The sequence below is a fragment of the Poecilia formosa genome, unplaced genomic scaffold (assembly GCF_000485575.1).
Source record: "Poecilia formosa unplaced genomic scaffold, Poecilia_formosa-5.1.2 Scaffold4, whole genome shotgun sequence".
In the NCBI taxonomy this organism is placed as follows: domain Eukaryota; kingdom Metazoa; phylum Chordata; class Actinopteri; order Cyprinodontiformes; family Poeciliidae; genus Poecilia; species Poecilia formosa.
This window is the reverse complement of record NW_006799943.1, coordinates 3,796,349-3,807,981: the sequence shown is the minus strand read 5'-3', so window position 1 is coordinate 3,807,981 and position 11,633 is coordinate 3,796,349. Positions and strand designations below refer to the sequence as shown.

General features: G+C 38.5%; 1 protein-coding gene across 1 annotated transcript in view; it reads right to left on the bottom strand.

The window, feature by feature from the left end:
* Positions 1-11,633, bottom strand: part of LOC103143727 (arf-GAP with dual PH domain-containing protein 1) — a 29,902-nt gene that overhangs the window by 16,646 nt on the left and 1,623 nt on the right. The window contains exon 2 of the mRNA XM_007560370.2: positions 2,119-2,246. Within this exon, the coding sequence (XP_007560432.1) occupies positions 2,119-2,246 (128 nt within the window). The remainder of the gene's footprint in view (positions 1-2,118; positions 2,247-11,633) is intronic.

The window sequence follows — 11,633 nt, the reverse complement described above, 5'->3', positions numbered from 1 at the left end:
TGTCCAGGTTGCTCATGTCGCATGTATATACTGCAGTGTTCGCAAAGGATAACAATAACAAAGAAGATTGTTCTGTCAGGTCAGCATACGCTGTCAGAATAGCATACAGGGGAGTTGTCAGTTCACCATACGCAACAAGTTATGACGAAAATAAGTAATTCAATTGTTTTCCATGATAACTTTATAGATATACATGCGTTGTCCTGGTTTCAAAATGTATTTATAGCAGGGTCTGGCTGCAGCTGCAGTCAACTACAACACACGCCCGTGTAAAACTCATTAACCTACTTAACCGCTAAGTCAGGATGCCATACAACTGTTAATAAAGTGTATGATGATCTATGTCATGATTATTTGTTGCTAATTAAATAAAACTATATGGTAATGATGTGTCTGACAGATATAGCCGTGACTTTGTGCTTAGCATATGACGATCTGACAGCATATGCTGACCTGACAGAACACTCTTCTTTGTTCTTGTAATCCTCTGCATACACTGCAGTAGCTACATGCTACATGAGCAACATGGACAAACACCCAGGGCGTTATCTTTTTAGGGATGGCACAAGACCACTGCGGATCGTAGCACAGAGATGGAAGCAAAGCAGAAGAAAGAGTTTGTTCTGCTTTTAATAGTGGTTAAATTTATTAAGTATTTAATATCTACGTGTTTTTATGGGAATCTTGAGGATCAATTTGAGAAGTAATTTTGATCATATTTCACATTTTATCGTATCATGTAGCGCGGGGCGCTGGTCTTGGTCTTGACTCGGTCTCGACTTCCCTCGGTCTTGGTCTTGATTTGGACTCGGACCCTAAAAGTCTTGGTCTTGTCTCGGTCTCGATACACTCTGGTCTTGGTCTTGTCTTGGTCTCGGGTTAGGTGGTCTTGACCACAACACTGCCAAAACTCCTTGAGCAACGTAAGAAGCAAAAATGCAAAATTTAAAATAAAATCTTTTTTTAAAGTCTGCATACATTTCTGCTTGGACTCTTTGCTCACTATGTATTAGTGTAAATGCCACACCCAGTATGGCCTGATCTCCCATGGTAACTTATGAATGTTTCTTCCCAGAGTCAGAACACAATCATAGAAATACTCTGCTAAACAAGATTAAATTAGAAAAGGAGCTCAAATTGTGAGAACTGGTTACCATGGAGAAGTTTAGACCTGCTCACACTGACCAGGGCTCACACTGTGTTGGTCAGTGTCTGTGTTTGGATGTCTCTCTCTGCCGGTCTGCTTTGTCACATGGTTTGGTTGTTTATTACTCATCCTGTTACATATTTCATACTTTTTAGGCCAACATACATTTTACAAAATAATTTAAGACATTCCAAGACCTCATGAATTTAACAACTTTTAAGACATTTCAAGGATGCGCCGACACCCTAGATTATGAGGAAGGTGAAGGATCAGGCCACAGCTTCATGGAAGGACCAGGCCAAGACCCTAAAGAGGGCTGGGACCTCAGTTACCAAGGTTACCGCTAGTAAAACACTACGCCATCATGGATTAAGTTCCTGCTCGGGCCAGCACATGTTCAGGTCCAAAATAAAACTTTTTGGTATCAACTCCACTCACCAGTGTTTGGAGGAAGAAGGATGAGCACAATCCCAACAACACCATCCCAGGGTGGTGTTGTTAGGGTGGAACAGGATAGGATTTTCAGTAATTTCACTGAACTCTGATGTAGAACCTCACAGCATTCTGGGAGATGTAGGCAGAGGGAAGACTTTAACCGCTCAACCTTTCAAGGGTAGCTAAGAAAGGTATGAGGCATCAACTAACTCACTCAATCGTTGGTTACCTAGAAACAACTTGAGTAACTTGTGGTTACCTAGCAACCTAGAGTAACTTGCGCAGGTTTCGTCACTGTGCCTCATAATGACTTATAATAAAGGATAAAACAAGAAAGGTCATATCATCTTCAGTTTGGTATTATTTCAGGCATCTAAAACAAGAACAACTAATCAGTAATTATCGGTATCGACTGATGCGAAACGCTTATGTTGTGATGCATTTTTCAGCCGGATTGTCCAGCTCTATGCAGGCCACAGTATTTACATTTTCTTTTGTTTAAAAAAAAACAACATTTATCCTTTCCTTCAGCCTACCTCCACCTCGCTGTCCTCCCACGTGTCCTGCACCGACTTGACCCGGCTGATGTGGGGGATGCTCCGGTGAAGGAGCGAGCAGGCCTGGCAAACAAACACGCCCAGAGTCAGCGACGCCCAGTCCGGCTCTGAGAGAGATAGAGAGATAGAGAGAGAGAGAGAGAGAGACAAGGGAGAATTAAAGAAGCAATATGGTGTGAGCAAACATGGAGGTGGAAGGGAAGGATGTGTGTTCAGACGGAGAGGCAACCAAGACCTCTAACAGAGTCTGAGTAATAAATACTGGTACCGGTGCTGGTCGGAGTAGGGGAGGGAGGCACAGAAGCACATTTAGAGGGTCACTGCTCATAAAGCAAGATCGCATTTGATGGAAATCCTATTGACTGCGGCCCTCTAACAGGAAGCAGACCACCTGGGATCTAATCAGAAGTCAGATGAGGCCGTTATCAGGTTAGCTGCATTACCGCGCAGGGGAACACACACAGGCTCCGACACGAAAGCAGAGAATTCACACACACACACACACACACACACATGCACACACACACGCATACACGCCAATTCCGAGTGTGACCTGAATCTGTGGCCGAACACACACTGATCAGCAGCTAGAGAACATGAGGGACTACACCACAACACAGCAGTAGCAGCATCCGTGGGTGGTCAGCAGTGGAACGGTTGAGTCACTCAGTTACACACACGCACACGCGCACACACACACACACACACACACACACACACACACACACACACACACACGCGCACACACACACACACACACACACACACACACACACACACACACACACGCACGCACGCACGCACGCACGCACGCACGCACGCACGCATACCCAAACACACACAAACAGAGAGAGAGAACAAATGAAGTGTTCATAACAACAGGTAGGAGAATAGAGTCAATGTTGGGTCTGAAACGATTAATCGCGATGAATTAATGATTGAAATAATTGTCCACTAATTTAGTAATCGATTAATCGTTAGCTGGAATATTCAGACTTTGTTTTTTTTTAAGAAAAAAAATGGCCTTTTAGTGAAATAACATATTCACAACAGACATGAAGTCAAAACTGTGCAAATACTTATTTAGCATTTAAGATAAGACAAACTTTGACTGTAAATATGTTCTACTGAGAACTCTCTGTTGCATAGTTTCAGCTTCACCTGGTTCAAATTCTGTAAGAAAAAAAATCTACCTTTTCACCTTTTACTATCCAATTATTAATTATTAATTGGTTAATGTAAAAAAATATTCAACTGATCAATCCTTCACTGTATTGGTGAATCCTTTGCTACAAAAGATCAATCGTACACTAAAGGAATGCTGTAACTGGATTTCATTATTTAAAAAGGGAATTGAATTGTTTATTTGTATATTTTTAAGTATTTCTAATTTTGTACAAGACAGAAGATAAATGAAAAATCTGTGAATATTATAATATTGTCTTTTTTATTCGATTAATTGTTAGAATAATCGATTACTAAAATAATTGTAAGTTGCTGCTCAAGTCAACATTCAAGAAGAGTGGAAAAACGATGGAAGGTCTACATTTAAGTATTTTACGTTGTTTGTAACTCAGAAAATCCCGTACTTTGAAAGTCTCAATAATAAAAGAAATTTCTTTGACAGAAACCCATAAAACAACGCTGTAAAAGTTTTAATGTCTCTTGCCGAAGTGAACATTAAAATAACTCGGAGATGAAAAAGTTTAGAGACAATGTTGGGAACGGGATGGAAGATTTAAATCTCTTTAGGTTTTCGCCAGCATCTTAACAAAAACCCACCTGAGATTTCTCCCCGTCACCCTGGGATTAGCGAGCAAAGCTTCGATCGATGTCACTTTATCCTTTAATCATTCTGGATTGTGATTAAGCACAACTGCACCCAGGCCTCTGTGTGAATAAATCAAACGTCTTTCTTTAAAGATCTGCTAGGCCTCCTGCTTACCAGCCTCTCTCTCTCACACACACACACACACACACACATATAAACAGAACGAGATCTTAACAGATGTGTGATTCAAAACAGCAAGCTGAAAATGTGTTTGTACCGCACACAGTGACTTACAGTAACAGTCAAACACCTTATGGGTGTCCAAAGTGCGGCCTGGGGGCCATTTGTGGTCCTTAAAATGATTTTGTTCGGCCCCTGATGACAAGTCAGGAATGGTCAAAATCTGGTCAACAGAAGAGAAAGAACTGATGACACAAAAAATATATATATTTTTTTTAAATAAGCCAACAGTCTGAAGACTTTTTGGATATAGCTCGGCAGGTAAGATTAAAATCAAAATCACAGTAAACTAAGTTTTCATTTTTTTTATTTAATACATTTTGTGGCCTACCAGTAGTTTAAATGTGACAGTTTTGGCTCCTGGGGGAAAAAATGTGAACATCGCTGACTTAACTTATTCGTATTTTATTGATTTTTGTCAAATTACAACCAGAAACGTTAAAGTATCGTTAAGACATCACAGAAAGTAACGTCTGCCTGGCTGTGATGCATGATGCTGCCACCACCACCACCAAAAAGAGGACTTGGAATTGTCCTCTTTGAGCACAATTTCCATAGGGAAAATCACAGTAAACTAAGTTTTAATTTTTTTTTATTTAATACATTTTTTGAGCACATTTCCATAGGGAAATTGTGCTCAAAGAGGGATGATTTTTTTTTATAAAATAAATAAATAAATAATAAATAAATAAATAATAAAATAAGTCTGAAAAATGTTTTTTTTATGGGCCTGTTGTACCTTGGCTTCTATTGCAGACTATAATAATGACAATAATAGTAAAAAAATTCCTGTTTGTATTGTACACACATCATTTGAATGTCTGGATGCAAACGGTCATCTGCATTTGCATCCTGGTGGGAATTAACCAGCTGGTCCCGTCAGCCGAGGTCGCGACCCTTACACTAAACAAAACACCAGCGCACAGGAAGATGCCGTCACTCCATAAGCGTCTTTGATTTTACTTAACGTGTGTTACCTTTGGTTCAAGGTGGCTGTGGGGATTTGATCAAATAAAATGTTTTCTTTTCAAACTTTACTTGCCTTGAAAAGATGAAACTTAATCATTACACATTCTCTTTGATTATTCTATAAATATACAGGCTGTATTGATTTTGTTGCTCCAACTTGGATAAGAAGTTTTTTTTCTTTTCTCGTTAGTGAAATACTTCAGTCGTGTAGCAGCTCAGAAGTTAAAGGTAAGTGTAGGTGAAGGTAAATAAGAGTCGTAGAATTTCAACCTCTCCTTTATGAATCCAATACAAACACTTTAATATTAGAATGAACTACAATGGGTCTGTAAATAGAATTTTTTTTACTTTTTTCACCATCTTTTCACTTTCAAATTTGCAGTGACGGTTATCGACATAGGAATAAAATCTGTCTACATACATATTTTCGTACATTTAAGAGCTAAAGGGAAGCAAATGGTTTTAAATAGAGAGAAATATTAACATACTTGTGTTGTAGGGGCAGATGGAAACAACACAGTTTATTTTAAGCTACATGCTGCTTAGAACAAACAACTGTACAAGAGGGAAAATCCACTTGTACCATCCAAGGCTGTGCGCCGATAATAAGATGCCGTCTGGACTTAAGCTCTGTACATCCTCTACAAGAACAGAAAAATCAGCTCTTAACTCGAGGCGAGAACAAGAGAAGAATTCTTGCTGGCCAGGACGTTTCATACCTCTAAAAAACTAAAGCGCAGATCTTTTAGCAGGCAAGCTTCTTGGAATGCACCATGTGAACATCAATGTTTCTCAAAAGCCAAGGGTAAGAAAAAAAAAAGTTTAGCCCAGAATGTGTGTCAAGAACAATCTGCAAGAACTCCCAAACCAGAGCTGGAAGAAAAGACAAAGGAACAAAGAAAGTACTGAACAAAGGAATGAATAAAGGAATGAACGAAGGAAGGAATGAACGAAGGGACACATTATCGAAGGAATCAAGAAAGGAACAAACGAAGGAACGAACAAAGAATGAACAATGGAACGATTGAAGGAACCAACGAAGGAACAAACAATGGAACAAACGAAGGATCGAATGAACAAAGCAATAAGCAAAGGAAGAAAGCAACAAACAAAGGGATAAATGAAGGAACTAACAAAGAAACCAATGAAGGAACATACTGTACTTATGATTTAGTCCGACAGTGTACTTTTACGGTCTTCACCTCAAAAATAAACATTTCATTGCCTAAAATGTAAAGCGCGAGGTTAAAACAGCTAAATATGCTTACGTTTGTAAGATGAACAAGAATATTTGAGTCTAATGTATCAATACAGTTACTACTTGACCATGATGTGTTAACATCAACCCAAACACAGCAACTCCCAGCTGTAATTGGCTGGAATCGTTTCTCACAGATTTTAGTTCAGAAGCTACAGAACAATCAGAAACTTTGGAATCCTGCTTTTCCCAGAGTCAACAATAAATATCAAACCCAGTAACCCACAAAGCGATATGCTAGAATAGTTTAGGCCTCACATCCCCATCAAAGCTGCTGCTGGAGATCCCCCCCCCCATTTCTTTTGCTTTTCGACAAACATCTTCCCCACCACCTCAGAGGATTGCTGAGCCCTCTCAGGTGGGAATAACTCATCGGTGCATCCTTCGCAGAGGGCAGAACTGCGACGCTGCTGAGCTACAGAGAAACCCTGCCGTATAAGCTCCCAGCTCAGCCTCTCTGTGGCCCCGACAAAGCTCACCAGCAAAGTTAGAGGTTGGGGGAAAAAACAAACAAAACAAAAAAACACATAGGGTAAGGAGGAAGAGTGACTAAGCATGAAAATCAACGTGTTTTCCGATTCATCTAAAAGTGTTTCTGTTCAGTAAATGGATGGAGGGGATGCAGGAAGACTGGGACAGAGGTCAGCCAGGTCACTGCTGATGATGAAATGCCCTGGTTTTACGATGGAGGCTGTAAATGCACAGTACGTGATGTCATACAGCACCCTGACCTCTCGCGCAAATTTGATTCACTGCTGCCAGAGTTGAGACGAACTCAGCTTGTGTATTTGAATTTGTCTTGGTCAGAGGGTTTAATTAGGCCACCGCCCAGCGCAAACAGATATGCTATGTTATCAAAGTAGCTAAGGCTGCAATTAACAATTATTTTAGCAATCGACGATTAATCGATTAATCGGGTAAATAAGAAAAATTTTTGGCACATTGCACAGATTTTTCATTTAACCAGTTAAGCCTTTTTATTTAAATAAAGTAGTAGCAGTACATTAATAAGATGCAAATAAGCAAATAATTCAGTTTTTCAGACAAGAAAATAGACATTTCATTGCCTAAAATGAAACTACATAGCATTCCTTTAGTGCACGTTCAAGTTCTAGGTGGAATGTATGTACAGGCAAAGGTTGTTGTTTTTTTTTTAATCTTAATTGCAAACTGCTTAGAGTATGTCGTTCTTTCAGCAAATTGCCTTTTTTTGTGTATCCCCATTAATGATTAATCGATTGCTAAATTAGTTTATGAGTATATCAAGAATCTGATTAATATTAATCACTATGGCGCTAAAAGTAACACACACTCTTTCTCATGCTTATAATTTAAGCTACAGTTAAATCTGTTAGCGCCTACAAGCAGCACAACCAGATGTTTCCACTTACTGATATGGAACCAAAAGTTTTCCAATTCGGTATTTTTGACCAGTCTGTAATGAAAATGTGGTTTAAAACGTTTCATCTCTCCTGGCCATTGGAGAGCATTTACAATGACCCTTCTCATGGACAATGTGATGTGTGTTCAACCTACAATAAACTGAGCACTAAAAACGGTTGGTTGCATCATCATCAAAATCCCCCATACCCACATGGTAGTCAGTTTATGTTGCATTCTGTTTCTGGCCTTATGATGCACATTTGTGGCAGGAAGTTGACATAAAGTCATCATTGATACGGTTTTGTCATAATAACGGGTTTATTGCAATTTTCCGAACACAGGTTTTTTTCCCAGAAGCTTCCTGTTTATGATACCCATTCCCATTCAGTAACCAAATATTTGCCATCAACTGATATTTTTTCCCCGATTGTGTCTTTAGTTATTATAGATAGAATTTAAACAAGGGTAGCTTTTTAAAAAAGACAGATCAGTAAGAAAAACTACGCATTTTAAAATCAATAAAAGCTATTTACAATATGCACTTTAACACAGATTTATAATGTCTGTCATGGTATTATTCAAACTCAGTATCTGAAAATTAATCACAACATACAGATTTCTAGACTGGAAAAATGGATGGGACTGTCTGGTATTAGGAATGTAACAATATGAAAATTTCTGTCTATATCAATATCCAATATTATTATTGCTGTTACGGTTGATGCACAATATTTTTTTTACATTATATGTATTGATAGACAGGGGCATTCGGTAATTGTAAGTTTGGAAAACCAAAAAACAGCTGTGGGGTTCCTCAAGGCTAAATTCTCGGCCTACTTTTAGTTAACATCTGTATGATCCCACAGCTCAGATTATAGAGAACCACAACTTCTCTCACAATGTTTATGCTGACGATCACGACACACAAATTATATCACTGTGTCACTACATAACCACAGTCACTGAGTTATTGTGTTGATAATCTCAGTGAGCAATTGGGTTAGAAAATCCCTTCGCCTTTTACGGAAAAGATAAAAGTCATTGCTTTTGGACCCAGAAATCAGAGGTATTAGATTCAAACAGACTACTCAAATGGTCTTGGGTCGAAATACATTTCAGAGTTTTTGTCAAATGTGAATCATGTTGAGCTTTCAGTTTGTCAGGAACCAGGTTTCTTGCTGATCCCAGTAGTAGAACTAAAAATAAAGTTTTTGAACCATCCCAGGGCTGAAACTTAATCTCTGCATTTCAGTGGCAGAGGTCATTAACGACTCTTTGCCTTTCTGTTGCTGCACAATTTATTCCCCAGCTAAGACGGGCTGGCATGGACTGGACGTGTCAAAACATTCTACGGCGTTAGCTTTCCATATACCGTTCTGTGAAAATGTTGTTTCCCCCATACAGATATCTTCTGTTTTCCATTCACACTTTAAGGTTTCGAATCATCAAACCAACTTCAGTATCAAAGACCATCTGAGTAAGAATAGTGTGCTTTCAAACGATGATTTCATTTGTTACGACATAAAATGCTATCCAAACCAGACCGTTCCTGTTTAAAAAAAGGGGGAAAAACTAATTGAGTCATAAAAACCCAACATGTCACTGAGTCATCCGTTGGCGCCAATGACTGCCATCAATGGGTCTTAAATCACAGAGGAACAGTATTGTCCCACTTTTCTTTGCAGAATTGCTTTTAAGTCAGCCATTTCCTCCTAAAATCTGGGGCATGGTCGAGATATTCTTGACCAGTTTGTTCGTTGTAACAATTTTGGTTGGCTGCCTACTTTCTACTAGGAAGATTCACACCTTTGATGTGTTCCTTACTTGTGGATACTGACTCTCTTGCTGGAAACCAAAACATTTACGATGTTTTTTTTTCCAGACCGATACACGTTTATGATTTTTTTTTTCTGTTAATCTTTTTGAATGTGCTAGTTTTTCCAGACCGATACACATTTATGATTTTTTTATGCTAATCTTTTTGAATCTGCTAGTTTTACCCTTCATGTTGTCAGCTAGGTTCTATTTAAATGTTTTCTTGATGACACAGGTAAAAAAAAAAAAAAAAAAACAAACAGAAGAAATGTGTAAAGGGCAGAAATATTTTCTTACAGCATTGTACACAAACAAGTTATTCAAATGACTTATCATTTCATGTTCATGCAGTAAGATTTACTTCTTCAGAACCTTTTCACGTTTAAACAACATGCTTATAAAAACAGAATGTATCACACACAGCAATGAAGATACCAAAAGTTCATACGAAATAAAACCCCAGCTTTATATGAATTAAAACAAACTGATCTCAATTTGATTTTATTTGTTTTTGTTAAACATGCACTTCTTGTTTTTCACCTTTTAAATGTACAATTCAAGTGGATTGAAAGACATAACTTAAAAAAAAAGTATGAAAAGTTCCTTGCAAAACACGTTATTTTTCTATAACCATACCAGCGACATCCTTCTGAAATATAGTTTAAAATTACTCTTGTAGAATTCATGTTGGCTTCCTTTTACGAGGTGAGACACTACTGCAAAAGCATTTTTCTTCCCTAAAAGAGGCAGAGAAATAGTGAACTAGACAGCACCCTGTCCCCGTGCTGGGACTGAGCCACCAAACTAGCATCAATAATTCATGTCCTGACCATTAGGAGATATGAATTATAAGCCTGGGAGTTCCTGGTAACAGAGAAGACAGTTTACTGTAGTTTTGGTTGATCATTGAGTTTCCTTACAGTTTTTATCTGTACTGCCACTTGTTTCCTTAAACGCCCCATGAAGGAAAACATGGAAAAATGGTTAATTAGCCATATAAATTACTATTCAGTTAGCTTTATTTCAATGATATCAGGAGTAGAATGTTTTGATAGTTGTGGTGTTATGTTTATAGCGCTAAATGAGTTTGGAGAAAGAGGAAGGAATGGACAGGACATTCAAGCTAGCTAGTTTGAATCTAGCTAGCGAGGGATACTGGAACCAGTTCCAGAGCAGACTTCTGCCTTCTGACGCACAATTTTCTGACCCACAAATTATTTACATGTTTTAAAAAGCAGAAATATTAGCAATTCAAACTAATATTTTACACCACCAACCATTACTCGTGTTGGCCACTCTTCCAAATATTAAATTAGCATCAACAGACATCCCGACATTTGGCTCAGCACTTCTCTCTTCGCAGAAGAGAATGATTTTTCGCAGCACAGCCAATTTCCTGTAAGTTTCACAGACTCAAACTGGCGCATTATATATGTTGCTATGACCAAACTTTAGCGATTATGTAAAATTTAAAACCTCAACAGTGTCCACAACTCCAGGAAGTAGTCGTTCCTCAATAGCCCAGGGTCCAGAACCTCTATACGAAGCAAAGAAAAAGAAGCTGGTTTTACCAGGCTAACCTAATATGCTAGCATGTTTAAGTGTTCAGTGGGTCGCATGTCTGTGCGCTCATTAAAAATGAGCCTTCAATAGCTCATTGAGCAAAGAGTACCAAAAGGCAGACAATTCAAGGGTCATTAAATGTGACTTTAACATCAGTAGTCTGGAATCTCTCTCTCTGAGACACGGCACATAAATGAACATATGTGTATCACCTGAATGTGTTTGGTGGACAATGAATCTATGTCTTAAGATTATTGAAACCTTTTGATAATAAATGTTTCACGGCTAAAATAGCTGCAAAAATCAGGTCCCAGGTCATGACCCTACCTTTCACAGATGGTAAAAACATACCGACAAAACATACCGACCAAATAAATATGAATACTGATCAAATTAATTTATGGCATTAATACCAAATGTAGTTAGGCTTCAAGATAAAACCTGCCAATAAAATAAATGGACGGATGGATGGATGGATGGATGGATGGATGGATG